General features: G+C 48.2%; 1 protein-coding gene across 3 annotated transcripts in view; it reads right to left on the bottom strand.

Annotated features, from left to right (window-relative positions):
- Window positions 1–21,209: 21,209 nt before the first annotated feature.
- LOC142255303 (von Willebrand factor A domain-containing protein 5A-like) overlaps window positions 21,210–26,301 on the bottom strand; it is a 212,607-nt gene continuing 207,515 nt past the window's right edge. For all 3 annotated transcript variants that reach the window (XM_075326844.1, XM_075326853.1, XM_075326860.1), the window contains one exon: window positions 21,210–25,630. In XM_075326844.1, coding sequence (XP_075182959.1) covers window positions 25,551–25,630 — 80 coding nt within the window. In that variant the 3' untranslated portion in view covers window positions 21,210–25,550. The remainder of the gene's footprint in view (window positions 25,631–26,301) is intronic.

The raw sequence follows: 26,301 nt of genomic DNA, 5'->3' as shown, positions 1-26,301 counted from the left end.
AAAATTGGGGGGAACCACATTTTTTTTTTTTATTATTATTGTTATTATAATTTATTTAATTTACTGCACGATATAGACCAGCGGCTGTGATTGGTTACAGTGAGACAGCTGTCACTCATCGTGGGGGCGTGTCTGACTGCAACCACTCATGGGCGCCGGTGGGCGGGGAAGGCAGGGAATACCTGATTGAGTAATGAAGCGGCAGCCATTTTCAAAAGAGGAAAAGCAGCCGGAGATTTGTGACAGCTGTGCAGCGAGGCGCCCGTGATCCGTGAGTAGGAAAGAGAGAGGGATTGTGCTGGGGACACAGGACGCATGCAGATACGCAACGTGCGCAGATACTTACTGTGAAAAGCCACGACGGTAACTCGAACTGCCAAACTTGAAGCAAATCGTTCAAGTTCGTTGAACGACTCGAACGCCGCCCAAAATCACTCGAACTTGAAATTGGTGAACCGTTCGACTCGAATATCGCTCAACTCTATTAAAGATGTTTATTGAGGGTAACAACCGCCATTAATCATTTGTCGTGGGAAGAGAAGGGGCAGTGCCACCGCAGGCGGAGCCAGAGGTGTGGTATCCCATCCCGAGTACGGAAGAGGTTGTAGCACTCCTGTAGCCATCAGGGAGCTACAAGGTTCTGCATCCTCATCAGGATGCAGGGCCTACCTCCTAGGGCCCCAGAATATCAGTGCCGGTCACACAAAAACACTCCAGGTAATCCCAGTTTTCCCCAATCATCCCCCATACAATGGTGTAAACCTAGGGTCGGACCAATGGATATCCGCCTTGAGGTGGAGCCAGTCCAGTCGACTAGTTGGCCAGATGGGAGGGGCAGACTGTGGACAGTCAGTCAGAGTAGTAGTGAAAGTCGAGGAGTGAAGGTGGACGTGAGGAGACATGTCGCGGGTGGGGAGGAGGCCGCCGCCGCGCTCTCGCTAACACTAGGGTCCGGGGCTGCTGCTGCTCGGTGGCTCGAGCGGTGGGCCGGATCTGGGGACTCGAGCGGCGCTCCTCGCCCGTGAGTGAAAGGGGATAGTTTTTGGGGTTTGGGGAGTTGGTCCGTGACGCCACCCACGGTTTGTGGTGAGGTTGGGGACACCACCGCTGCTCTGGACGGGGATCCCGGGAGCGATGACAGGGAGCAGCTGAGATGTTTCTCTCCCCTCCGTGGGTAGGGGGTTTTGGTGGTCCCGGGGCCCGGTGAGGGTGACTGGAAGTGGATGGCGGGTCTGGTGAGGTGCAGGGTCGCGGGGGCAGTGCGGTGCCAGACGGCACGGTGGTACTCACTCAGCCAATAATGTATACGGAGTCTCTGGTAAAACAAACTGCTGGATGGACGGATCCCGCAGCCGGCTGCGGTGGTTTCTCCCCTGACTCCAGGCTAATAGTGTGCGTCCTTTCCTGCACTTTCTTTATATGCTCCTCCTGTGCTCCGGTTTCCAGCTGGCTCCCCGGTTCGGTACCGGACGGGCCACCACCCTGTCCCGGTTACCTACGGTTCCACCAGGACTGTCTTCCCGGCCTCTGCAGACGGCCACTACCGTCTGCCTGACTGACTACAAGAGGGTCCTAGGCTCCAACCTAGGCCCCTGTCTGCTTCTGCCACTCTGCACACCTCCTCTCCCTTCCTCTGCCTGGACTTGTCTGCGTTGTTTCCTGCCTCAGACCAGCTAGACTCCTCGGTGGGCGTGTCCATCTGCCTGACTCCGCCCACCTGGTGTGTCTGTCTGAACCCGAGGGAGGAAATCAGGTCCCACTGGAGATGACTGCTGTGACCTGCGGGGGGTATGGGTGTGTGTTGTTACCTGTGGCCCCTGGCTAGTCCAGGGCGCCACAGACGCACCGACAAGGAGTTGACAGTAACCTGGTGCCCAGAAGGGTAGTTGCCGGTGGAGTACTCCCGGAACTACGCACCAACGGGGGACAGGACCATAGGTCAGGCGTAAGCTACAGGCAGGCCTGATAACACCTGCACAGTGAGGAGACCACAACACACAACACCTCAATTAGAAGCTCCCCACCAGGTCAGGGTTAGGGCTTGGTTCCATTAATGCTATGTATAGCCACCACTGGTGATGGTTCCTCCTAACCCTTAATCCGACAGGGCCTGGGGGTGGAGTCTAGTGAGTTGGGGACATTGTAGTGTGTGACAGTTAGAAGGAGCGGTGGAGGAGTTAAGACCTGTGGCCTGGAGCTGGTGCAGCGCGGCCCGGGCACAAGACAGAAGGGGACCACGGGAAATGCACCATACTCCCGGGGCCTCATTCAACATACAGCACTGGAGTGGAAGGACTTGGCTGCAGATTGGGGACTGGTCCCTAGGCTAGAGGAGAAGAACTAACGTGCTCCGCTAGTAAAACCAGAGGCTGAGGACACATCTAGTACCAAAGCCAACTCCGCACACGAATCGGCTGGAAGGTGACCACATAGGGCCAAGGGATAGAACTTCAAGCCACCCAACAGGGCCCGTGGACACCAGCTCAGGGCACTGTGTGCATAGGCGCGAGACAGGCGGGAGAGAAGTCAGCGCAGTAAGTCAGCGCGGGACGGTACATAAGAAAGGTGCACCGGACTTGATCTCCGAACTACCTGGGAGTTCTATCACTGTGAAACCCAGCACTCTAAAGGCAGTCACTGACTAGTCCTTGAGACTGCATCCCTGTGTCGCTCCGTTATTCACCTGTGCCCCGCCATCGCCTACTACTACCCCCATCCACCCTGGGGCTCAGCTCTGCCTATGGAGAGCTATACCAACCAAGCTGCGTCACCATCTGCCCGAGAGGCCCCCATCCCGCAGCGTCAGCACCTAACTTGCTGCATACCACAAGTGGTGTCACAAACTATCACCCCCATCATCATTCCCCTCTTCGCTTTGACTGACACCGCCGGGGCCACTGCAGCGTCCAAGAAATGGAAACTACGGCCCAGTAACGAGTGCATCATGGCCCCGGTGTGGGCGTGTCAGAGATACCTAATCAAAATATGTCTGGAAGTATGCAAATCACATACATGTGGTCACATGATTATCTCCTCCCGAAACCGGAGAATTATTACAGCATACTGCAAGGATTCAAAAGTCTGCACTCACAGGGAGAGTCTGCACTCACAGGGAGAGTCTGCACTCACAGGGAGAGTCTGCACTCACAGGGAGAGTCTGCACTCACAGGGAGAGTCTGCACTCACAGGGAGAGTCTGCACTCACAGGGAGAGTCTGCAGTCACAGGGAGAGTCGGCAGTCACAGGGAGAGTCTGCAGTCACAGGGAGAGTCTGCAGTCACAGGGAGAGTCGGCAGTCACAGGGAGAGTCGGCAGTCACAGGGAGAGTCGGCAGTCACAGGGAGAGTCGGCAGTCACAGGAAGAGTCTGCAGTCACAGGGAGAGTCGGCAGTCACAGGAAGAGTCTGCAGTCACAGGAAGAGTCTGCAGTCACAGGAAGAGTCTGCAGTCACAGGAAGAGTCTGCAGTCACAGGGAGAGTCTGCAGTCACAGGGAGAGTCTGCAGTCACAGGAAGAGTCGGCAGTCACAGGGAGAGCCGGCAGTCACAGGCAGAGTCTGCAGTTACAGGAAGAGTCTGCAGTCACAGGGAGAGTCTGCAGTCACAGGGAGAATCTGCAGTCACAGGGAGAATCTGCAGTCCCAGGAAGAGTCTACAGTCACAGGGAGAATCTGCAGTCACAGGGAGAATCTGCAGTCACAGGAAGAATCTGCAGTTACAGGAATAGTCTGCAGTTACAGGAAGAGTCTTCAGTTGTCGCGGGCGGGGAGGACGCTGCGCTCACCTCGCTCGGGTCCGGTTCTGGGCTGCTGCTTGCTCGCCGCTGCTCGGTGGCTCGAGCGGTGGGCCGGATCCGGGGACTCGAGAGGCGCTTCTCGCCCGTGAGTGAAAGGGGTGGTTTGGGGTTGGAGGGTATGGTCCGTGACGCCACCCACGGTTTGTAGTGAGGTTGGACACCACCGCTGCTAGTGACGGGGATCCCGGGAGCGATGACGGGGAGCAGCTTGGATGTTGTTTTTCCCCTCCGTGGGTAGGGGTTGGTTGTCCCGGGGCCCGGTGAGGTGACAGGGGAGGCAGGGCTGGCAGGGTCGCGGGGGCAGCGCGGTGCCAGACGGCACGGTGGTACTCACTCAGCCAATGACGAATACAGAGTCTCCGGTAAAACGAACGGCTGGATGGACGGGTCCCGCAGCCGGCTGCGGTGGTGGCTGCCTTTCCCTGCACCTGTGGTGTGTTTATGGCCCCGATGGCTTCCCACCGGTAACCCGCTCCCCAGCTTGGATAGATGCCGAGGTAGTCCCTTTTGCCCGCAGGCTCTGGTCCTGGGAATTGTAGCCTTGGCGGTGACTGTATTTCCCTTCTCGGTTTGGATGGTTGCCTTCAATCGGGTCTTTGCTGCTGGGAAACCCCGGAAGTTCCCGTCGCTAACGGATTTGACCGGTTTAACGGCGACTCCAAGCCTGGTCGGGGTCCGTAGGCCCTGCCGAATGGTGCTGGCTTCTCTTCGCTCCCCGATCCGGTACCGTCGGCGGTATCTGGACCGCAGAGTGAAGGCAAAAGGGCCAACAAATGCTAAGCATTTCTGAGAACTCCTTCAAGACTGTTGGAAAACTATTTCCGGTGACTACCTCTTGAAGCTCATCAAGAGAATGCCAAGAGTGTCCAAAGTAGTAATCAAAGCAAAAGGTGGCTACTTTGAAGAACCTAGAATATAAGACATATTTTCAGTTGTTTCACACTTTTTTAAGCATTTCATTCCACATGTTTTAATTCATAGTTTTGATGCCTTTAATGTGAATCTACAATTTTCCTGTCCTGCAAATAAAGAAAACTCTTTGAATAAGAAGGTGTGTCCAAACTTTTGGTCTGTACTGTATTTGCTGACATAACAGAAGTATATTTGTCTCTGTAATCCTGGTAAAGAGTTACATCATGCAAGGGACAACACTTCCTAAGAAGGATATCACCAGCTACACCTAAAACATATAAATATCCATCACATGACACATCGGGAGGGTCACTTTATTTGGGGGCTCGACGCTGCAGGGACACATCAGGACAGAAGTAAGACACCCTAATGGAGGACTTCTCCGAGGCCTACAGCATGACCTAATACATTCAGGAACCATGAAGAGATGAATAAACTGTCAGAACATTCACAGATTTAGTAGAGAAATGGACTATTATTTACTAAAACCTTCAAACAAGCCATCACGTAAGATAAAGGAAAATATACTTTTTCGTTTCTGCAACTGATCAATATACAATGAACTCTTATTTTTGTCAATCATTTTTATTCTGTATAAAATATATCTATTTATTTATTTGCCTCATTGTGGACTTACTTAAAAAAAAATTAGTCACTTACTTATTTTTTTAACAGGCAACCCCTGAAATATTGCAAAAAATAGGAGAAGCTTTGTCATTTATTTATTTTTCTATCTGAGAAAACCACTAATGACACTATGGTAAAACGGACACCGATGTCAAACTGATTCAAAACACTGAAGACACCGGTACTAATTTTTTGCGTATGTGAATAACACTCAAATCTGAATGGGGCATAAGGGCTCATACGTACGTTGCGTCCTGGCCAGTGCAGAAATAAATGCACCCTCTAGCAGACTTGACGCTGCGTGTTGACAAAAAGAATGCATCCAAAACGCATGTATTTTGGATGCATTTTACATGTGTTTTGGATGCATTTTTGGCAGTGCGGCCCCCCAGCTCTGCTACTTGCCCGCTGACAGCAGACACAGACAGAGCCGGGCAATGAGAATGAACTCGGATGAACTGCACCCAACTTCCTTGTCATCCCGCGGCTCTCTCTGTCTCTGTGTGCCGTCATGAACTCAGATGAACCTCCGAGGTCAGTGCCAGGACATAGGAGTCTGCAGCAGTGACGTCAGAGCTTTACCCGATTTCACTGACATCGCGCGGCTGTCTCTCTGTGTTGCAGCCTGATTTGCGGTCACACATGAAGGACTCACCTGTGATCGCAAATCCCGAGTGACTGCAGTGAGCCGCGTGATCAGCTGTGCTTTCACTCAGGTTACTCGTGGCCACAGCTGCAGTCCTCCACCTGAGAGCGGTGGCCGCGAGTAACCTCAGTGACAGCACAGCTGATTGCGCGACTCTCTTCAGTTTCTTCATGAAGCTCACAGGAGCTGCGGTGTTCTACTGCCGCTCCTGTCAGCTTCCGATGTAGCAGAGCTGAAAGCATCATGGGACCTTGCGTGGATTACGTCGCACCTGGAGGTGTTTTTGAGGGGTTAATAAAGTGGTGAAAGAGGGTGTTTTTTTTATCTTTCATTACAAATAAAGGATTTTTTGGATGTGTGTGTTTATTTTCTTTAACTTACAGGTTAATCATGGAAGGTATCTCGGGGAGACGCCTGCCATGATTAACTTAGGACTTAGTGGCAGCAATGGGCTGCTGCCATTAACTCCTTATTACCCCGTTTGCCACCGCACCAGGGCAATTCGGGATGAGCCGGTTAGAGTCCCTGGACTGTCGCATCTAATGGATGCGGCAATTCCGGGTGGCTGCTGGCTGATATTGTTAGGCTCCCCATAACATGGAGCTCCCCATCCTGAGAATACCAGCCGTCAACCGTGTGGCTTTATCCTGGCTGGTATCCAAATTAGGGGGACTGCACGTCGTTTTTTTTTTTAATTATTTATTTATTTTTTTACTGCTCGATATAGACACGTCCACCGGCGGCTGTGATTGGTTGCAGTAAGACAGCTGTCACTCAGCGTGGGGGCGTGTCTGACTGCAACCAATCATAGGAGCCGGTGGGCAGGGGAAGCAGGGAATATGAGATGGATTAATGAGCGACCGGCATTTTGAAAAGAGGAGAAGCCGCCAGAGCAGTGTAACAGCCGTGCAGCGCAGCGCCGGTGATTGTGGATCGGTGAGTATGAGAGAGGGGATGGGAGGGAGAGACCGACATGGATGGAGAGAGACTGAAAGACCTGCGTTTGTTATGTTAAAAAAATATGTGGATCGCAACAAAAATGCAGTGTGAACGCACTGCTTAGCATTTTGGTAGCGTTTTTCTACAACTCATTGATTTTAATGGGTATAGAACGCTGCCAAAACGCTCAAAAGAAGTGACATGCTGCTTTTCTAAACGCAGAGATTTTGTCAAATATTTGACAATCAAAACGCTGTGTTTCAAAAAGCAACATGCGCACGGATTTTGCATGATTCTCATAGACTTTGCTGGGCAACCAGAACGCATGCATTTTGACAATGTAACGCTGCAGCTAAAAACGCTGCAGAAACACAAAAAAATAAGCAACATGCGCATGAGCCCTAATAGTGTTTTGTGGTGTGATGATATGCGTGATTAGGAATGTTTGTGTGTAAAAACATATTTGGATGTTTGGGGTATGTTTACTAAATCTGTAAGGCCTCTGCCACACTCACGTGGAAATCACGCATGTGCCGCGAGACACGTATTTTCCCTGCGTGTTGCGTGTGGTAAGTACGTGTTTCTGGTACGTGCGGTCCACATGTGTTCTCCTTGTGCTATCCGTGAGAACACATGGAGAACCGGTAATTTGCATACTCACGTGGTAGATGCTGCTGTCCAGGGTTCTGATCTTTGGCTCCAGCCCCGCCCACTCCCCGCTGATGCTGCTTCCGGCCGAGCGGAGGAGCGGAGATTAGAGCCCGTGACAGCACGCCCACCTCCATAACACGCTCATAACGAGAGGTGGCCGGCAGCAACTGTTTGAAGTGGAAGATTCTGCAGGACTGGTGGAGGTGAGTATGTGTTTTTTTTTTATTTTAAAATAATGACACGTGTTTTTCCAGCGTGTGTCACATGGGACCGCATCCACACTACATCCATGTGGTACGGGTGCGGGCCGTGTGACACCCGTGCTGCCGGAGAAAACGTGGACATGTCGGCGTGAGGAACACACGGACACACGTAAGTACAGAACGGACACACGTTCCGTTCCAAAATGCATACGTGTGTCCAAACCATTAAGAAATCATATGTGTGTACGTGCCTCTGGTATGTGAAAAAACTGCCAAACACATACCGGAGGCACGAACGTGACAGAGGCCTAAGAGGCATACATTGGGAAATGCCATTTGGCTTTTCTGGAATAGATCAGTACAATTTTATGCATAAAATTGATCTTTTGTGTAACTGCCTGTGCCTGTTCCTAAGCCAGAAAAGACATACGATTAGAGATGAGCGAACCGGTCGCGGTTCGGCTCGAGGTCGGTTCGCCGAACGGAGCTCCCGTTCGAGTTCGGTTCATCGAACGTTCGACGAACCGAACTCGAACTGCATAGGAAACAATGGCAGGCAATCACAAACACATAAAAACACCTAGAAAACACCCTCAAAGGTGTCCAAAAGGTGACAAACAACTCACAACACAACACAAACACATGGGAAAGTGACAAGGACATATACTCATGCGAAAACAAAAGAGCTTTACGAGGAAAAAGAGGACGAGACACAGATATAGGCATGGCATGCCCTTCTAAAATCATGTAAAACACCGCAAGGTGACTCCAAGCGGAGTCTCCCTTTTTTCCAAAAATTGGGCCACACAGACACCCCTTCAGTGGCAGCACTTGTGCCCCAGTTGTAAACTTCACAGGTAGATTTGCATCAAGCACATTCAAAAATACGCCATACTTAACCGTCCCCAGGATGACACCAGGGTAGGTAGCAAACTCTTTCCTGATCCCAACTGTATGCATCTTGGATCATTTTTTAAAACTATGTAAGCAAGGGTTACTCCAAGCCGAGTGTCCCTTTTTCCAAAAATTGTGCCCCACACACACCCACCCATTCAGTGGCAGCACTTGTGCCCTAGTTGTACACTTCACAGCTAGATTTGCATCAAGCACATTCAAACACATGCCATACTTAACCGTCCCCAGGATGACACCGGGGTAGGTAGCAAACTCTTTCCTGATCCCAGCTGTATGCATCTTGGATCATTTTTAAAAACAATGTAAGCAAGGGTTACTCCAAGCGGAGTGTCCCTTTTTCCAAACATTGTGCCCCACACACACCCACCCATTCAGTGGCAGCACTTGTGCCCTAGTTGTACACTTCACAGCTAGATTTGCATCAAGCACATTCCAAATCCACAAGCATTTACTCTCCCCAGGATGACACAGGGGTAGTAAATTCCTGGTGGATCCATGACTTGTTCATTTTGATGAACGTCAGTCTGTCCACATTGTCACTGGACAGACGCGTGCGCTTATCTGTCAGCACACACCCAGCAGCACTGAAGACACGTTCAGAGACAACGCTGGCAGCTGGACACGACAAAATCTCCAAGGCGTAACTGGAGAGCTCTGGCCATTTTTCTAGATTTGAAGCCCAAAATGAGCAAGGCACCATTTGCAAAGTCATGGCATCGATGTTCATTTGGAGATACTCCTGTATCATCCTCTCCAGCCGTTGACTATGTGTCAGACTTGTTGCCTCTGGTGGCCTTGCAAAGGAGGGTCTAAAAAAATTATGAAAAGATTCCATAAAATTGCTGTTACCAGCACCAGATACAGTCCTACTGGTACGGGTAGACTGTTGAAGATGACGAGACCGTCCCATGTTTGTCAAGTTACAACTGGGAGATTCCCTCCCTGCACCTGCACGGTTGTTTGGTGGAAAAGCCGAGCTAAGATCGAGTAACAGCTTCTGCTGATACTCCTGCATACGTGCGTCCCTTTCTATGGCTGGAATTATGTCATAAAATTTGGACTTGTACCGGGGATCTAATAGTGTGGCAAGCCAGTAGTCATCATCACTTCTAATTTTGACAATACGAGGGTCATGTTGGAGGTAGTGCAACAAGAAGGCACTCATGTGTCTTGCGCAGCCATGCGGACCAAGTCCACGCTGTGTTTGTGGCATAGAGGTGCTACCCGTTCTTTCTTCCTCTGACATCTCCCCCCAACCTCTTTCAACTGAAATTTGACCAAGGTCTCCCTCATCCGCTGAGTCTTCCATGTCCATGGACAGTTCGTCCTCCATTTCTTCATGTTCTCCTGCACCTTCCTCAACATTTCGCCTGCTACTATGCGCCCTTGTTGATCCCTGTCCCCCATGGTCCCATGCCTGCCGCGTTGGTGATGATGAACGTCTGGACCTTGGTGATGTTGTTGTCCCTTGCGCATATGAATCCTCCTGTAGTTCCTTCCCTTCCTGTTGTCCCACCCCCTGACTCCGAATAGTGTTTAGCGTGTGCTCCAGCATGTAAATGACTGGAATTGTCATGCTGATAATGGCATTGTCAGCGCTAAACATATTCGTCGCCATGTCGAAACTGTGCAGAAGGGTGCATAGGTCCTTGATCTGAGACCACTCCATCAGGGTGATCTGCCCCACCTCTGCATCTCGTTGGCCCAGGCTATACGTCATGACGTATTGCACCAGGGCTCGGCAGTGCTGCCACAGTCGCTGTAACATGTGGAGAGTCGAATTCCAGCGTGTCGCCACATCGCATTTCAGGCGATGAACCGGCAGGCCGAAAGACTTCTGGAGCGATGCAAGTCGCTCAGCTGCGGCGCTTGAACGGCGGAAGTGAGCAGACAGTTTTCGTGCCCTGGTCAGAAGGCCATCTAGGCCGGGATAGTGTGTTAAAAATTGCTGGACAACAAGGTTCAACACGTGAGCCATACAAGGCACGTGTGTCACCTTGCACAGGCGAAGGGCCGCACCCAGGTTTGCAGCATTGTCGCACACGGCCTTACCAGGCTGCAGGTTGAGTGGAGACAACCATTTATTAAACTCGGACCGCAGAGCTGACCACAACTCCTCAGCTGTGTGACTCCTATTACCAAGACATGTCAAGCTAAAGACCGCCTGATGCCGTTGCGCTCTGCTGCCAGCATAGTAATGAGGGGTGCGTGATTCCTTCTGCGCAGTGAGAACGCTGGTGGCCTGACCAGGCAGGCTTGGGGCGGAGGTGGAGGACACAGATGAGGTTGAGGAGGCAGAAGGAGTGGCGGAACTTGGACAGACAGAGGATTGACACACAAGTCGTGGGGACGGCAAGACTTGTGCAGCAGACCCTTCACCATCTATCACCATAGTTACCCAGTGCCCAGTCAGCAACATGTAACGTCCCTGTCCATGCTTACTGGTCCAAGTATCGGTGGTGAAATGCACCCGTTCACACACAGAGTTTCTCAAGGAAGCGGTGATGTTGTGTGCGACATGCTGGTGTAGCGCGGGCACACCTTTCTTAGAGAAGTAGTGGCGACTAGGCATCTGGTACTGGGGCACAGCGACAGACATAAGGTCTCTAAAATCCTGTGTGTCCACTAGGCGGAAAGGCAGCATTTCGGTAGCCAAGAGCTTACAAAGGGATAGAGTCAACCTCTTAGCTTTGTCATGGGTCGCAGGAAATGGCCTTTTATTTGACCACATCTGAGGGACAGAGATCTGGCTGCTGTGTGTAGACGGTGTTGAGTAGGGTGTCCCTGGAAAAATGCAGGTTTGTGAGGAAAGTGCAGGCGGAGACATGATGTTGCCTTCATCCAACGTTGGTGCTATCGATGTCTGAGAGAGCTGTACACACTCACTTGTTTCCCCTTCCAAACCAACTGACGACCTACCAAGCAAACTGCCTGTTGCGGTTACAGTGGTGAAAGTTGTGCGTGAAAAACCAGGTGTGACAGCTGTCCCCACAGTCCTAGAAGATGAAGAGCGCGCGGATGCACTGGAAGGGGCAGGCCATGGATGGTTCGCTCCGCTAGGCCGCATTGCAGCACGGTGAACTTCCCACTGGGACCTATGATATTAATTCATGTGACGATTCATGGAAGAAGTTGTCAAACTGCTGAGGTTTTGACCTCTACTAACAGAATCACGACAAATTTTACACATCACATAATTTGGGCGATCTTTTTCTATGTCAAAAAAGGACCAGGCTAGGCAAGGCTTAGAGGGCATGCGACCTGCTGAGCCCCCCCGACTAGTGATCAGAGGCAGAGTGGTGGCTGATGATGCAGTTGTAGACGTGCTACCAGTGCTCAGACTCTGTCCAGGAAGGCGCAAGGTAACTTCGTCGTCGGTTGCATCCTCCTCCACCGCCTCTGTTGACCTCCTCGAGTGCCTGACTGGGGATTGACAGTAGGTGGGATCTAGAACTTCATCATCAATTGTTGTGTTTGCACTCCCCTCCCCCTCAGACCGAGCCTCTTCTTGCCCTGACCGAATATTTAAGTTGTCATCCCAATCTGGTATCTGCGTCTCATCGTCATCAGTATGTTCCTCATTGTCTATAACCACAGGTGTTACAGTTTGTGACAAAGGGTCAACATTATGCTCAGAAACTTCGTCCTCACGGCCTGAATCAGAGTCACAAAGGTTCTGGGCATCACTGCAGACCATTTCCTGGTCTGTACTCACTGTAGCTTGGGAGCAGACCTCTGATTCCCAGGCTATAGTGTGACTGAACAGCTCTGCAGACTCAGCCATCTCAGTTCCACCATACTGTGCAGGGCTGATGGAGACTTCAGAGCTGGGAGAAAGCAAGTTTGATTGGGATGACAACTCAGAGGACTGGTGTTCTTTGGATGCGGTACTTGAGGTGGCTGAGAGGGCACTTGTTGGACCACTTGAGATCCATTCAAGCATTTTCCTTTTTTGGCCATCATCTACCTTTGTTCCTGTTGTTTGTGTCCGTAAAAAAGGGAGCACATCGGATTGTCCACGGTAAGTAGTAGACATCTTACTTTTGCTGGTAGATGGTCTATCTTCAGCAGATGATAATGGCTTCCCCACGGACAAACCCTTTTTTTCCTTTTCCACCACGCCTCTTCCCCTTTCCACCAGCATCTGTCATTTTGCCACTCATGTTGATTGCGACAAGATTGTGCACTGAAAATGTGGTAGTAAAAATTGAGAGGTGGTGTAGATTGCAGCGGTGGTCTAGCTTTATTAACAGCAGAATAATAAAGAATAAATATCCCTGACAATGCAACTACGGCCCTTAAACTGGCAGCATAAATTGCTAGTATAATGGCTTAGTAACAATGAGTAGGAGTGTGCAATGCAGGCAGACGTGCTGCAAATATCTTTGCACTACTGGGACTATACAGAAGTCCAATAGCCACGTTTAGGATGCCACTAGGTACACTCAGTGTTTGCTAGTATAATGGCTTAGTTATAATGAGTTTGAGTGTGCAATGCAGGCAGACGTGCTGCAAATATCTTTGCACTACTGGGACTATAGCAAAGTCCAATAGCCACGTTTAGGATGCCACTAAGTTCACTCAGTGTTTGCTAGTATAATGGCTTAGTAACAATGAGTTTGAGTGTGCAATGCAGGCAGACGTGCTGCAAATATCTTTGCACTTGTTGGACTATACAGAAGTCCAATAGCCACGTTTAGGATGCCACTAAGTTCACTCAGTGTTTGCTAGTATAATGGCTTAGTTATAATGAGTTTGAGTGTGCAATGCAGGCAGACGTGCTGCAAATATCTTTGCACTACTGGGACTATACAGAAGTCCAATAGCCACGTTTAGGATGCCACTAAGTTCACTGAGTGTTTGCTAGTATAATGGCTTAGTAACAATGAGTTGGAGTGTGCAAAGGGCAGGAGGGTACAGTGCCAGGGTTGTGGGTCTCTGGGTAGAGGAAAGGAACCCTGCCTTTCTATCCCTCCTAATGGGGAGATGCAGCGAGGAAATCCCTGACCTTAGCTACACAGACGCTGTCATCTTGTGTAGCTGTTAAACTCTGTTTTCAGGACCTGTCACCTATGGCTCTGACCCTGCCGGTACGAGCCCTTAAAAGGACTGATAGAAAGTGCTATCCCTATGCTGTCCAGCGCTGTGTATGGAGCGTATACAGCTGTATCGGCGATAGGAGCTGCGCCAGTGATGTCTGACACCAAGGACGCAGAAGAGATAATGGGATCCGGACGGGCAGATACTCGTTTTTATAATGCAGGGACATGTGACATGGACATCCTATCACACATGCCGTTGCTTCTCTGGCTAAAAGTCCACTTAGCTGTGTGTGTGTCTGGGATTGGCTGACATGCTGGCCCGCCCCACTACACGCGCGCGCTTAGGGAAGGAAGACAAGGAAAAAAAAAAAATGGCGATCGCAATTATACATACAGCAGTGATCTGAATGCGCTGTTCCCGCACACTATACACTGAAATTTCATAATAGTGTGAGTCACAGAGTGACTTACACTATTACAGCGGAAAGCCAGCTAGGAATTAGATGGGTTTTTTGCTGCTAGAACCGTTCTCGAACGTATCTGGAACTATCGAGCTTTTGCAAAAAAGCTCGAGTTCTAGTTCGATCTAGAACAGCCCCCAAAATCACTCGAGCCGCGAACTGGAGAACCTCGAACCGCGAACCGCGCTCAACTCTACATACGATCTCTCTTTGGCCTGGGATGTACATTTGAAAAGATACAAATGGGGTATTTAGAGGCAGCGCTGAGCCATTGAGTGTAATGGTCAGACCTTGTACCCCCATGCTTATGCCTGCTGTATGCCGGGCATACTCTAAGGCAGGGGTCTCAATCACGCGGCCCCCGGGCCGCATGCGGCCCGCCAGTCTGATTTAGGCTACTTTCACACCTCCGGTTTTTGCTCTGCGGCACAATACGGCGTTCTGCAGAAAAACCGGTTGCGGGTTTTTTTGCATAGACTTACATTAGTGCCGTATTGTGCCGCAGGGGCTTGCATTCGGTCCGGTTTTTGCCGCATGCGGCAGATTTAGCCGATGCCGTGGCTGAATAGAACGTTCCCTGCAACGTTTTTTGCTCCGGCAAAAAAAACGCATTGCGCCGCATCCGGCCGCTGCGGCGCATTTTCAATGCATGCCTATGGACGCCGGATGCGGCGCGATGCGGAAAAAACGCATCCGGCCGCCGCATGCGTTTTTTTCCACTGCGCATGCTCAGTAGCGTGCCGCAACCGGAAAAAAACGGACCGGCCGCATGTAAAAACTTATGCAAAGGATGCGGTGTTTTCGCCGCATCCATTGCATAGGTTTCACAGCCGGATTGAGCTGCACTGCTCAAACCGGATGTGCGAAAGTAGCCTTATGCGGCCCGCAGACACACAGTGGAGAACACTTGATATTTGGCCTCCAGTCATTTAACGGTCGCCAGCCGCACTTTCACATTGCAGCCGCGCCCGGCCGCACTTCCGCATTGGAGAAGCCGCCAGGGAGAAGCAAGCAATCAAAGCCGGAGTTCAATCAGATGTCAGGGTGAAGCAATTGACGGCGGCATTCAACTCGAGCTCAGCAGCGCGACCCAAGCAGCGCTGACAGCTGTTTTGCCGGCGGGTGCAGCGGAAGGAACAAGAGCATAGGGCACGTTAGAACGTTTGTGGTGTCTGTGTGTGTGTGTGTGTGTATGATGATGGCTGTGTGTGTGTGTGTGTGTGTGTGTGTGTGTATGTATGATGATGGCTGTGTGTGTGTATGATGATGGCTGTGTGTGTGTGTGTGTGTATGATGGCTGTGTGTGTGTGTGTATGATGGCTGTGTGTGTCTGTGTATATGATGATGGCTGTGTGTGTGCATGTGTGTGTGTGTGTATGATGATGGCTGTGTGTGTGTATGATGATGGCTGTGTGTGTGTGTGTATGATGATGGCTGTGTGTGTGTGTGTGTGTGTGTATGATGATGGCTGTGTGTGTGTGTGTGTTTGTGTGTGTATGATGATGGCCGTGTGTGTGTGATGATGTGTGTGTATGATGATGTCTGTGTGTGTGATGATGGCTGTGTGATGATGATGATGGCTGTGTGTGTGAGATGATGATGGCTGTGTGTGTGTGTGATGATGGCTGTGTGTGTGTGTGTGTGTGTGTGATGATGGCTGTGTGTGTGTGGATGATGATGATGATGATGGCTGTGTGTGTTGATGGTGATGATGGCTGTATGTGTGTGTGGATGATGATGATGATGGCTGTGTGTTGATGATGATGATAGCGGTGGTGGCTGTGTGTGACTGATACTGATGGTGGCTGTGTGCGACTGATCATGATGATGGCGGTGGTGGCTGTGTATGACTGATCATCATGATGTCGGTGGTGGCTGTGTGTGACTGATGATGGCGGTGGTGGCTGTGTGGGACTGATGATGATGACGGCGGTGGTGGCTGTGTGTGACTGATGATGATGATGGCGGTGGTGGCTGTGTGCGACTGATGATGCTAATGGCCGTGGTGGCTGTGTGTGACTGATGATGATGATGGCGGTGGTGGCTGTGTGTGACTGATGATGGCGGTGGTGGCTGTGTGCAACTGATGATGATGGCGGTGGTGGCTGTGTGCAACTGATGATGATGATGGCGGTGGTGGCTGTGTGTGACTGATGATGATGATGGCGGTAGTGGCTGTTTGTGACTGATGGTGATGGTGGCTGTGTGCGACTGATGATGCTGATGGCGGTGGTGGCTGTGTGCGACTGATGATGATGATGGCGGTGGTGGCTGTGTATGACTGAAAATGATGATGATGGCGGTAGTGGCTGTTTGTGACTGATGGTGATGGTGGCTGTGTGCGACTGATGATGATGGTGATGGTGGCTGTGTGTGACTGATGATGATGGCGGTGGTGGCTGTGTGACTGATGATGATGATGGCGGTGGTGGCTGTGTGTGACTGATTGATGATGGCGGTAGTGGCTGTTTGTGACTGATGATGGTGATGGTGGCTGTGTGCGACTGATGATGATTATGGCGGTGGTGGCTGTGTGTGACTGATGATGGCGGTGGTGGCTGTTTGTGACTGATGATGATGATGATGGTGGTGGTGGTGGCTGTGTGCGACTGATGATGATGATGATGATGGCGGTAGTGGCTGTGTGTGACTGATGATGGTGGTGGTGACTGTGTGCAACTGATGATAATGGCGGTGGTGGCTGTGTGTGACTGATGATGATTGTGGTGGTGGCTGTTTGTGAGTGACGACGATGATGATGATGACGATGGCTGTGTATGATGATGAAGATGATTGCCGTGTGTGTTTGTATGATGATGATGGTGGCTGTGTGTGTATGATGATGATAAAAATGATTTTGATGGTGACTGGAAGACCGGAAAATGTTACTTTCAGTCTCAGCCTTCTTGTCGGTCTGGACAGACGCTCATCTGTTCAGAGGGATGAAGCTGAGCTGACATTGACTTTGGACTACGTCAGAGGGAAGTTTTTTTTTCTAAAAAAGATGGAGTCCCTAAATGTGTTTTTTGTTTCATTTCTAATAAAAATATTTTTCTCTGTGTTCTGTTTTTTTACTGTTTACTAAAAATTCATGGTGGTCACATCTAATTTGACATGACACCATGAATTTCGGGTTTACTACCAGCTGAGAATACAAAGCTGGTATTAACCCCATTATTACCCAGCGTGCCACTGCCACCAGGGACGCTGGAAGAGCCAGGTAAAGCACCTGGAAATAGCGCTGTGATGAATGCGCCATTTCCAGGGGCGGTTGTGGGCTGCGGGGGGCCCAAAATGCTTAGGCCTTACCACGCTGAGAATCCCAGCCCTCAGCTGTCTGGTTTTACCTGGCTGGTGATCAAAATATGGCGGGAGCCCACGCATTTTTTTTTCCATTATTTAATTCAAAAAACAATTGGGCTTCCCTGTATTTTGATTGCCAGCTAAGGTAAAGCCAGGCAGCTGGGGGTGGCAGCCCGTACCTGTCCGCTTTATCTGCTCTGTTAATCAAAAATATTGCGGAGCGCTATGTAATTTTTTTAATGCTGTGACAGAGAATGAGTGTCTGTGCTTGGCTGTTGGAATAACCTGGAATCTGCTTATACATTTTGATGCTGATGCCAATCACAGATGCCCACTCTCTTTTACAAATAAATAATATAAAAAAATGACGTTTCGCTTCACGGTATTTTTGATTCTCAGCGAATACTAATGTAGCATTGTTATAATAGTTGAAATAATTGATTAGCAATTATATTGTATTGTATTAAATTTGAAAGGAATGCGGCCCTCTGTTTTAAATTTTTTTTATGTGCGGCCCACTTACTCTGACGAGTTTGAGACCCCTGCTCTAAGGGCTCGTGCACACGTTGCGTAATTGCCTGCATTTATGCTGCGTATTGCACTGCAGCATAAATGCATGCGTCCTGCGTCCCCTGCACAATCTATGTAGATTGTGCATGATACGTGCGCACGTTGCTTTTTTGAACGCAGTGATTTGGATGCCAACATTTTGACCCAAATCCAAGCGTACAAAAAAGCAGCATGTCAATTAATTTGTGCGCTTCCCACTCTGTCTATGGTGGGGGCAGCATCCCGAGCGCATGAATTCGGCATTTATTCTGCCGAAACACTGCATCTATTACGCAGTGTTTCTGCAGCGATTTGAAGCGCACATGTGCTGTCAAATCGCTGCAGAAATTTCAGCAGGTACGTGCGAACATAGCCTTATAGATGAATGTATACTAAAGCACATGTATTATGCTGCTAAAAAACATTTACCTATCATAAATATAGTTGAACACAAGCATTATGGGTGCGGCTGATTGTCTGTACTGCGCTACTTTTGAATACTTTTATATATTTTTCAAATGTATGTAATTGGCTGATGTTGCAATTGCAAAGTAGAAAATTCCTTTTTCTAGATTTGTATCATGTATGTTAATGTATCCAAGTTTATTACAAAGAGTGTATATAAATTATATGTTTCAGACCTCATTCACACGTCCATGTTTAAATATGTACATGAAAAATCAGAACCGGTGTCATCAGTATATGGTCTGTGTGTCCGTTTTTACCATGAGTGTTATTCATGTTTTTTCAGTAAGGTTAAACAAGAATGAACTTACAAAGCTTCTCCTATACTTTGGACACAAATTGCTCACTGATGCTATCCGTGTACTGTTCATGTTTTTCGCGGACCCACAGACGTGTATTGGCCCATGTCATCCGCGCTATCTGAGAAAAGAAACATAAAAAGCTTCATAGGTTATAATGGGTACTTTGTGAGATCCCTGAAAAAAACTGATGATGCACGTACTGGAAACACACATGTGAAGGAGGCCTCAGAAGGATTTGTTCTATATCTCCTATGGTCACGATGGTACCACGATGGAGCATGGTTCCTCCTATTTCTGGTGTCAGGAGATCACCACGCAGGGCGTCAAACACACATGCTCAGGTGAATACTGCTGGCTGTTCAGATTCTCCTTTATCTAGCGCTGCTAGGGTTAAGTAGATGCTCTGGTCTCCTGAAACTCTGAGTCTGATCAATAGTCAGCTGTTCTCTATTGCTAATCAGCTCTGCTATAAAGACTTCCCTCCTAGCCCAGAAAACTGCTGCTGATAGTATGTACTACAGTATACTTGCTGCTTAGTGGGAACCTGTGAGCTATGGACCAGGAAGCCATTCAGAGAAGGTTTGCTATGTGAAAGCTGTGTTGTTTTTCCTTACTTATTCCTCTTTAGTTTTGCCTCTCTGGTCCATTCCTCATCATCACCTCTTGTTGCTTGGAGTGCTTTTTTATGATTGCTGTTTATTTTACCCCAGTCTGTCTTATCCACTTTGTATCTTTAATCTACAGTGTTTCCCCTGCCCTACGCACTAAACAGGGCTGAGCCCAGGGAAAGACAGGGACAGGCAGGTGATCGGCGACGGGGTGAAAAAACCCATATAGGAACGTTAGGGAGGACTGGGATCAGCCTCAGGGGAGTTTAGGTGACCCTACTTTCCTTTCCCTAGCACAAGGGCCCACTGTTGTAATGTGTACCCTGTGTGTCGCGGAGCTTGCTGGGGGATCCTGTGTACCTGGCGGAACCCCAGTAGTCCATGTGTGACACCTACAGTTAACCCTAGAACGCATACCTGGGGCCTCGCAGGCCTGCAGGTCACTTGTTTTCTATGGTAGATTTATATGGCTGCGCGTTATAGGGTTAATAGAAAGTAAAATTCTCACTCCTGATTATGATTTTACCGTACTAACAGCTCAATAATGTATTTAGGATTGCACTTGTGTGCGTGTTCCCAATATAACAAAAATCAGCTTTTTTTTTTCTTTTTTTTTTTTAGAAGCCTTGTTACCTCTGATTTTATGCAGCAGTCTGAGGTAAGCAGGTTAAAATGGTTCCACCAGCACTCATGGGCCACTGGTGTGTGATTGCCCCCCAGGCCAAAATTTGCCAGCCAGCCCCTGCTATACTGTAAGCTAAAGTTGTCTACATATGAGGTGTGATGTAGTCCTGGTGGCTGGAGGTGCCACTTAAGGACACAGCAGTGCTATAAATGATGTCACTGTTCCAGGCTCTGTGCTAGAATTAACATTTTGGGCTCAGGAGCTCGCTGCCTGGGAGTAATACTAGACTCTGATCTCTCTTTCAAGCCACACATCCAAGCCCTTTTCACCTCCTGTCGCCTCCAACTCAAAAATATTTCCCGGATCCGTACATTCCTTTCCCAAGAAGCTGCAAAAACCCTAGTACATGCCCTTATTATCTCCCGCCTGGATTATTGCAACCTCCTGCTCTGTGGCCTCCCTTCTAAGAGTCTCGCACCCCTACAATCTATTCCAAACTATGCTGCCCGGCTAATCCACCTGTCCCCCCGCTACTCCCCAACCTCTCCTCTCTGCCAATCCCTTCACTGGCTTCCCATTGCCCAATGACTCCAGTTCAAAACACTAACCATGACATACAAAGCCATGCACAACCTGTCTCCTCCCTACATCTGTGACCTAGTCTCCCAGTACTTACCTGCACGCAACCTCAGATCCTCACAAGATCTCCTTCTCTGCTCCTCTCTTATCTCCTCTTCCCACAATCGCGTACAAGATTTCTCCCGTGCCTCCCCCATACTCTGGAATGCTCTGCCACAACACATCACACTCTCGCCCACCTTGGCAAGCTTCAAAAGGAACCTGAAGACCCACCTCTTCCGACAAGCCTACAACCTGCCATAACCCTCAGTCTGATACAGCGCTGCACTATCAGCTCTACCCTCTCCTCCTGTATCCTCACCTATCCCTTGTAGACTGTCAGCCCTCGCGGGTAGGGACCTCTATCCTCCTGTACCTGTCTGTGCCTTGTACTGTTTATGATTATTGTACTTGTCCCTATTATGTACACCCCTTTCACATGTGAAAGTGCCATGGAATTGATGGCGCTATAATAATAAATAATAATAATGTTACAAATTGATAGATGTGTTTCTGCCATGGATATAGAAGACATGGACACCAAGAACTGACAGATAACTGCAGTTTAATGATAAAATAAATAGTGCAAAACAATTACATATTAAAAAAAACCCTTCAATTATGGGAACATAGTCAACAATCTTAACCTGTAACAGCAGCAGATTACATTGGGCATGTGCACGGATTGGGGACTTCTGTGGTTATATTTTATTCCTTTTGACCCACTGTTGGAATGTCAATGTATTATAATGAGATTTTAAAGAATAATGAAACCCATGTGTTACAAATCTAACCTCCACGATACATGGATGGCATTTAGTGACCCCAAAGCCAAAGAAGGATCACTTTTTGGATGCTCAAGAGTAGAGTTGGCGCAAATTGATTTGCCCGTCCCATTCCATTGGCCACAACTGGGATTTGAGGCTGCTGGAGTAGGTTAGGGCATACAGCCTCTTACCTGCTGGTATCCGCAGCTCTTCTTTTGATTAGCCGGCTAAGTAAAACAACAGCCACAGCTGCCGTCAGATAAGAGGCCGAAGTACGCCGTACACCCTCTCCCATTCCAGAAGCCACAGAACACTGTTGTGACGGATACAATGAAACCTGTGAATAAAGCCTCACTTTTGTTCCTTCGACAACTAATGAGAATAGATAAATCTTAGCCTGGGTGGAGGACACAGCCAAACTAGAGAATGATTGACTGAAGGAGTCTCGGTAAAATTAGAACAGTGCATTTTGATAGAGCAATTGATTTTATACTGTACATGTTGATCTTATTTACTAACCTGTTTACCACGGCTGACTAACATTAATGGAGATATCGTTAATACAATCGATCTGTCCCCATAATGCATTATGTTAATAGCAACATGTGGTGCCCTGTGCCTTAGTCGCCAAAAATAATAGCCACATGTGTATTTCAATGTGTATAACAAGTATTACCAGCTTTAATGATATTCAGCTTTCTCTGTTTTTCACCACATACAAACATTTGCCCACACTCCCTTACTGGGGCTGTTCACTTGAGTTGATAACAAGGCTTGTGTGTGTGCACCCTAGAATGAGAAAGGGGAGGAGCTTAGGTGTGAGGTAAATTCAGAGAGTGGCAGTTGAAGTCAGTGTGAGGTGAAGTGAGGAGGGTAATATGGAGATGCCCCTGTCCTGAGGTAACTGTTGAAACCTCTTGAGAGGTCAGCTACGTCACCGTATCAGTCCCTAGGCCACCTGGACTTTCAGGGTCCGTGGCAAACTGAGAGACTGCTATTAGCTTTTTTATAAGGAGCAGTGGAATTGGCCCAGGAGCTCAGTGATGTGATTGAGTCTGGAAACGTCTAGAAGAAATAGTGAGTTTTTCCTCAGGATTCAAGTCGCCTGCTCGCTGGAAGGGATAAAAGATCCAGATTTTACTTGTCTTGAAAATCCCAGGAATTTAAGACACCTATTCCCGTGTGGGGAAGTAGCGGCAGGAAGAATACACCACCATCATAGCAGAGAAGCCAAACTCACATTGGAGCAGCAATAACCACCATCATTGTGAAGGCTGTAAAGAATGTTCTGGGCTATTCTACAGAGCTTCAGTAAAAAGTAACAGCTCCCAGTCATGTCTATGGCTGATATTCTCTGATACACCAAATCCCTTGTAAGGCCACATCTGGAATATGGGATCCAGTTTTGGGCTCCACATTTTAAAAAGGACATTCAGAAGTTAGAGTCAGTCCAAAGGCGGTTAACTAGACTACTACAAGGAATGGAGGAAGGCCTCAGATATGATGAGAGGTTGGAAAAGTTAGATTTGTTTAGCTTAGAAAAAATACGTCTCAGAGGAGATCTCATTTATATGTATAAATACATGTGTGGTCAATATAATGGACTGGCACATGACTTAAGGTACCGTCACACATAACGAGATCGCTAGTGAGATCGCTGCTGAGTCACGATTTCTGTGACGCAGCAGAGATCCCGTTAGCGATCTCATTATGTGTGACACCTACCAGCGATTAGGCCCCTGATGTGAGGTCGCCGGTCGTTGCCGAATGGTCCAGGCGATTTTCTTCAAAGGCGATGTCCTGCTGGGCAGGACACATCGCTGTGTTTGACACTGTGTGACAGGGTCACAGTGACTGCTGAGATCGTTATACAGGTCGCTACTGCGACCTGTATCGTTCCTGCATCGTTGGTAATGTGTGACTGTGTGACATCTCACCAGCCACCTCCCAGCAACTTACCAGCGATCCCTATCAGGTCGCATCGTTTTCGGGATCGCTGGTAAGTCGTTGTGTGTGACTGGGCCTTTATTCCTTCCAAAGACAATACTAAGGACTAGGGGGCATATACTGCGAGTGGAAGAAAAGCGATTCCGGCAGCTAAATAGGAAAGGGTTCTTTACAGTTAGAGCAGTCAGCCTGTGGAATGCCCTACCACAAATCGTAGTAATGACAGATACTATAACAGCTTTTAAAAAAGGGCTGGATGATTTCCTCACTACACACAACATTGTTGGTTATAAATGACTTAGTGACCAAATGTAGAACTGGTGGAGGAAGGTTGAACTAGATGGACCGAGGGCATTTTTCATCCTACGTAACTATCCCTACCTCAAGTTCCCCAGGAACCAGCCCTAGTTACGGGGGACGAGGGGACAACCCTCTGGCACTGTGCATCACCACCTAACCCCTAGGGACCTTCAGCAGTGCCTGGCCATACTAAAGCTGAGCCTCCCAATTGGAGTCACAATCTCTTTATTTATTTTATTATTTTTCTCTCCCTTTTTAAGATTATTTTTAACCCCCATCACAAAAGCCTGTCACACGAACCCGGTACGGCCACATCGCCACTCGGACCCACCACCGTGACATCAGAGGTCTACCGGGGGCAGCACAAGCAGATCTGCTTATACATTGTGATTTGCTGCCAATAACGATGATTTTTTTATGCTGGTATAAAGAAGCCAATCACAAGACAAGCAATCTCTTGTCGGGTGATCACCGGTACTTGTGCCCGGGTGGATCGTCGCCTCATCTAAATGCCCTTTAGGCCTCATTCAGATGACAGTTCTTTACTTACATGTTCTATCCATGTTTTTACCCATTTAGTCTATGGAGCTATTCACAAGTCCGTGTTTTTTTTTGTGGCCCGAGCTTCCAAAAGAATGAAGGGGACATGTCTGTTTTTCAATCTGAGTCATTTATTGACCCATGCAAGTTTGTGGGTCTGTGAAACCATATCAGCGCACAGATGTCATCCTTGTGGAATCCGTGTGCCTACCATTTTTTACATTGTAATGATCTGCAATTTTTATTTTTGTTATATAGAAAATCACTAATAGTAAAAAGGGACACAATGGCCAAACGCTGCTAGAAATCTTTCATCTGAATGAGGCCCTTTAGGTTAGGGCTGCTTCTCACTTGCGAGTTTCTCGCAGTAGAGCAATGCGAGAAAAACTCGCATTGGAATCGGACACATGTTAGTGAATGATTCAGCTCTCATCTGCGATTTTTTTTCTCAGTCCAAATCGGACCGAGAAAAAAATCGCAGCATGCTGCTTTTTTGCGAGTTTCTCGCACCATTTGTCCCAATGATTTCCTATGGAAGGGGATTAAAAGTAGCATCACACACGCGCACCACCGTTCACATTTGCGAGTGTGGCAGTAACTTCGCTCATTAGATGAATGTGACAGCACATTCCCATAGGTTAATTAAATGACACATGTGTAATAGCTTTTATCTAATTAAGATGTTGCATGAAACTAGCATCGCAATCGCAACACACACGCGAGCAAAAACCATCGCACTAGCGTTGCACTCGCACCTAACGTGAACTAAAATCAGCCGAGTATTTTTCAGCCCAGTCGGACCGATTTTACTCGCATAGATGTGTTTCCACCCTTATAGGGAGAAAACAAAAAATAATGGAATACTCGAGAATTAGGAAAACATGGCTGCTTTCTTAAAAAAATAAAGTGCACCACAAATAGAGATGTCCTGCAGGACCCTAGCCCTTTTTGTTTTTTAGAGAAAGGAGCCCTGGCTTTCATCTTTTCTTGACGGCCAATTGCTACAAAAGTGGTAAAAATCCCAATTTATTTTTAAGTATTTTTATGGTTATGGAGTGTTTTCTTGCACTTCTCCCTCCTCATGTCAGTAACATTTCCCATTGATGTGAACGGTTTAGGTGTATTTGCTCTTTACAGTTTAATGAGGTGAATATTCCTACAGAACCAGAAGATTATGTAAGACTAAACCCTTGTATATTTGGTTGTGTCCTATAAGAAGCATAATAAGGCACAGGGATATAAGAAAACTGAGCTCAACGTAAAAGCAGCAACGTCTGGAGGCGGCGATTTCCCAGAATACAGGAGGAGAAGCTTCCGCCATCTTTATTCTTCATCTCACAGGCCAAACACTTTAGGCTCTACAGAGGATTTCAGTAGCTCATTCCCGGCTCTGACAAACTGATCCAGGGAGGAACCTGGGAAAATAAGAAACATTTCCTAGTGAGAAACAGCAATAGCCATAGATATATTACAGCCGACTGATCACAGCATGGTCCTGTGTAGTCACTACAGGGACATTATACAGCCAGAAATCAATGGAACGGGAATTGTTCTAATAGTATTAGTATTTCCATCTGTTTAATATGTGCAAGAAATACATTCTCCCTGAAGCCATTTTGCTGAATACTCACTCATCTGTAGCTCCTTAACATCAACAATTAAAAAAAAAACAAAAAAAAAAAAAAAACAGGTTTGTAAGAAGAGATAATTTAAAGGGGTATTCCCATCTCCAAGATCCTATCCCATTATGTAATAGTATTAATATTAGCAAATACTTCCAATTAGAAATGTAGTATAGTTCTCCTGATATAGCTCTGTCTCTTACCTCATGTGCAGGGCATTGCAGCTTAGCTATCCATGGTTTTGACCACGAACATCTAATTAGCTCTCACTACATGAGTGGATGTAACCATGGATACTTAAGCTGCAATGCTCTGCACATGAGGTGAGTGACATGGCTATATCAGGAGAATTATACTACATTTCTTATTGGACTATATGTGCCAATATTATTATTATTATGTCGCGGGCGGGGAGGGGACGCTGCGCTCACCACGCTCTGGTCTGGCACTGCTGCTGCTTCGCT

Source organism: Anomaloglossus baeobatrachus, chromosome 1 (assembly GCF_048569485.1).
Source record: "Anomaloglossus baeobatrachus isolate aAnoBae1 chromosome 1, aAnoBae1.hap1, whole genome shotgun sequence".
Lineage (NCBI taxonomy): Eukaryota > Metazoa > Chordata > Amphibia > Anura > Aromobatidae > Anomaloglossus > Anomaloglossus baeobatrachus.
The sequence above is the reverse complement of the archived record's forward strand: the minus strand, read 5'-3'. Positions and strand labels throughout refer to the sequence as shown.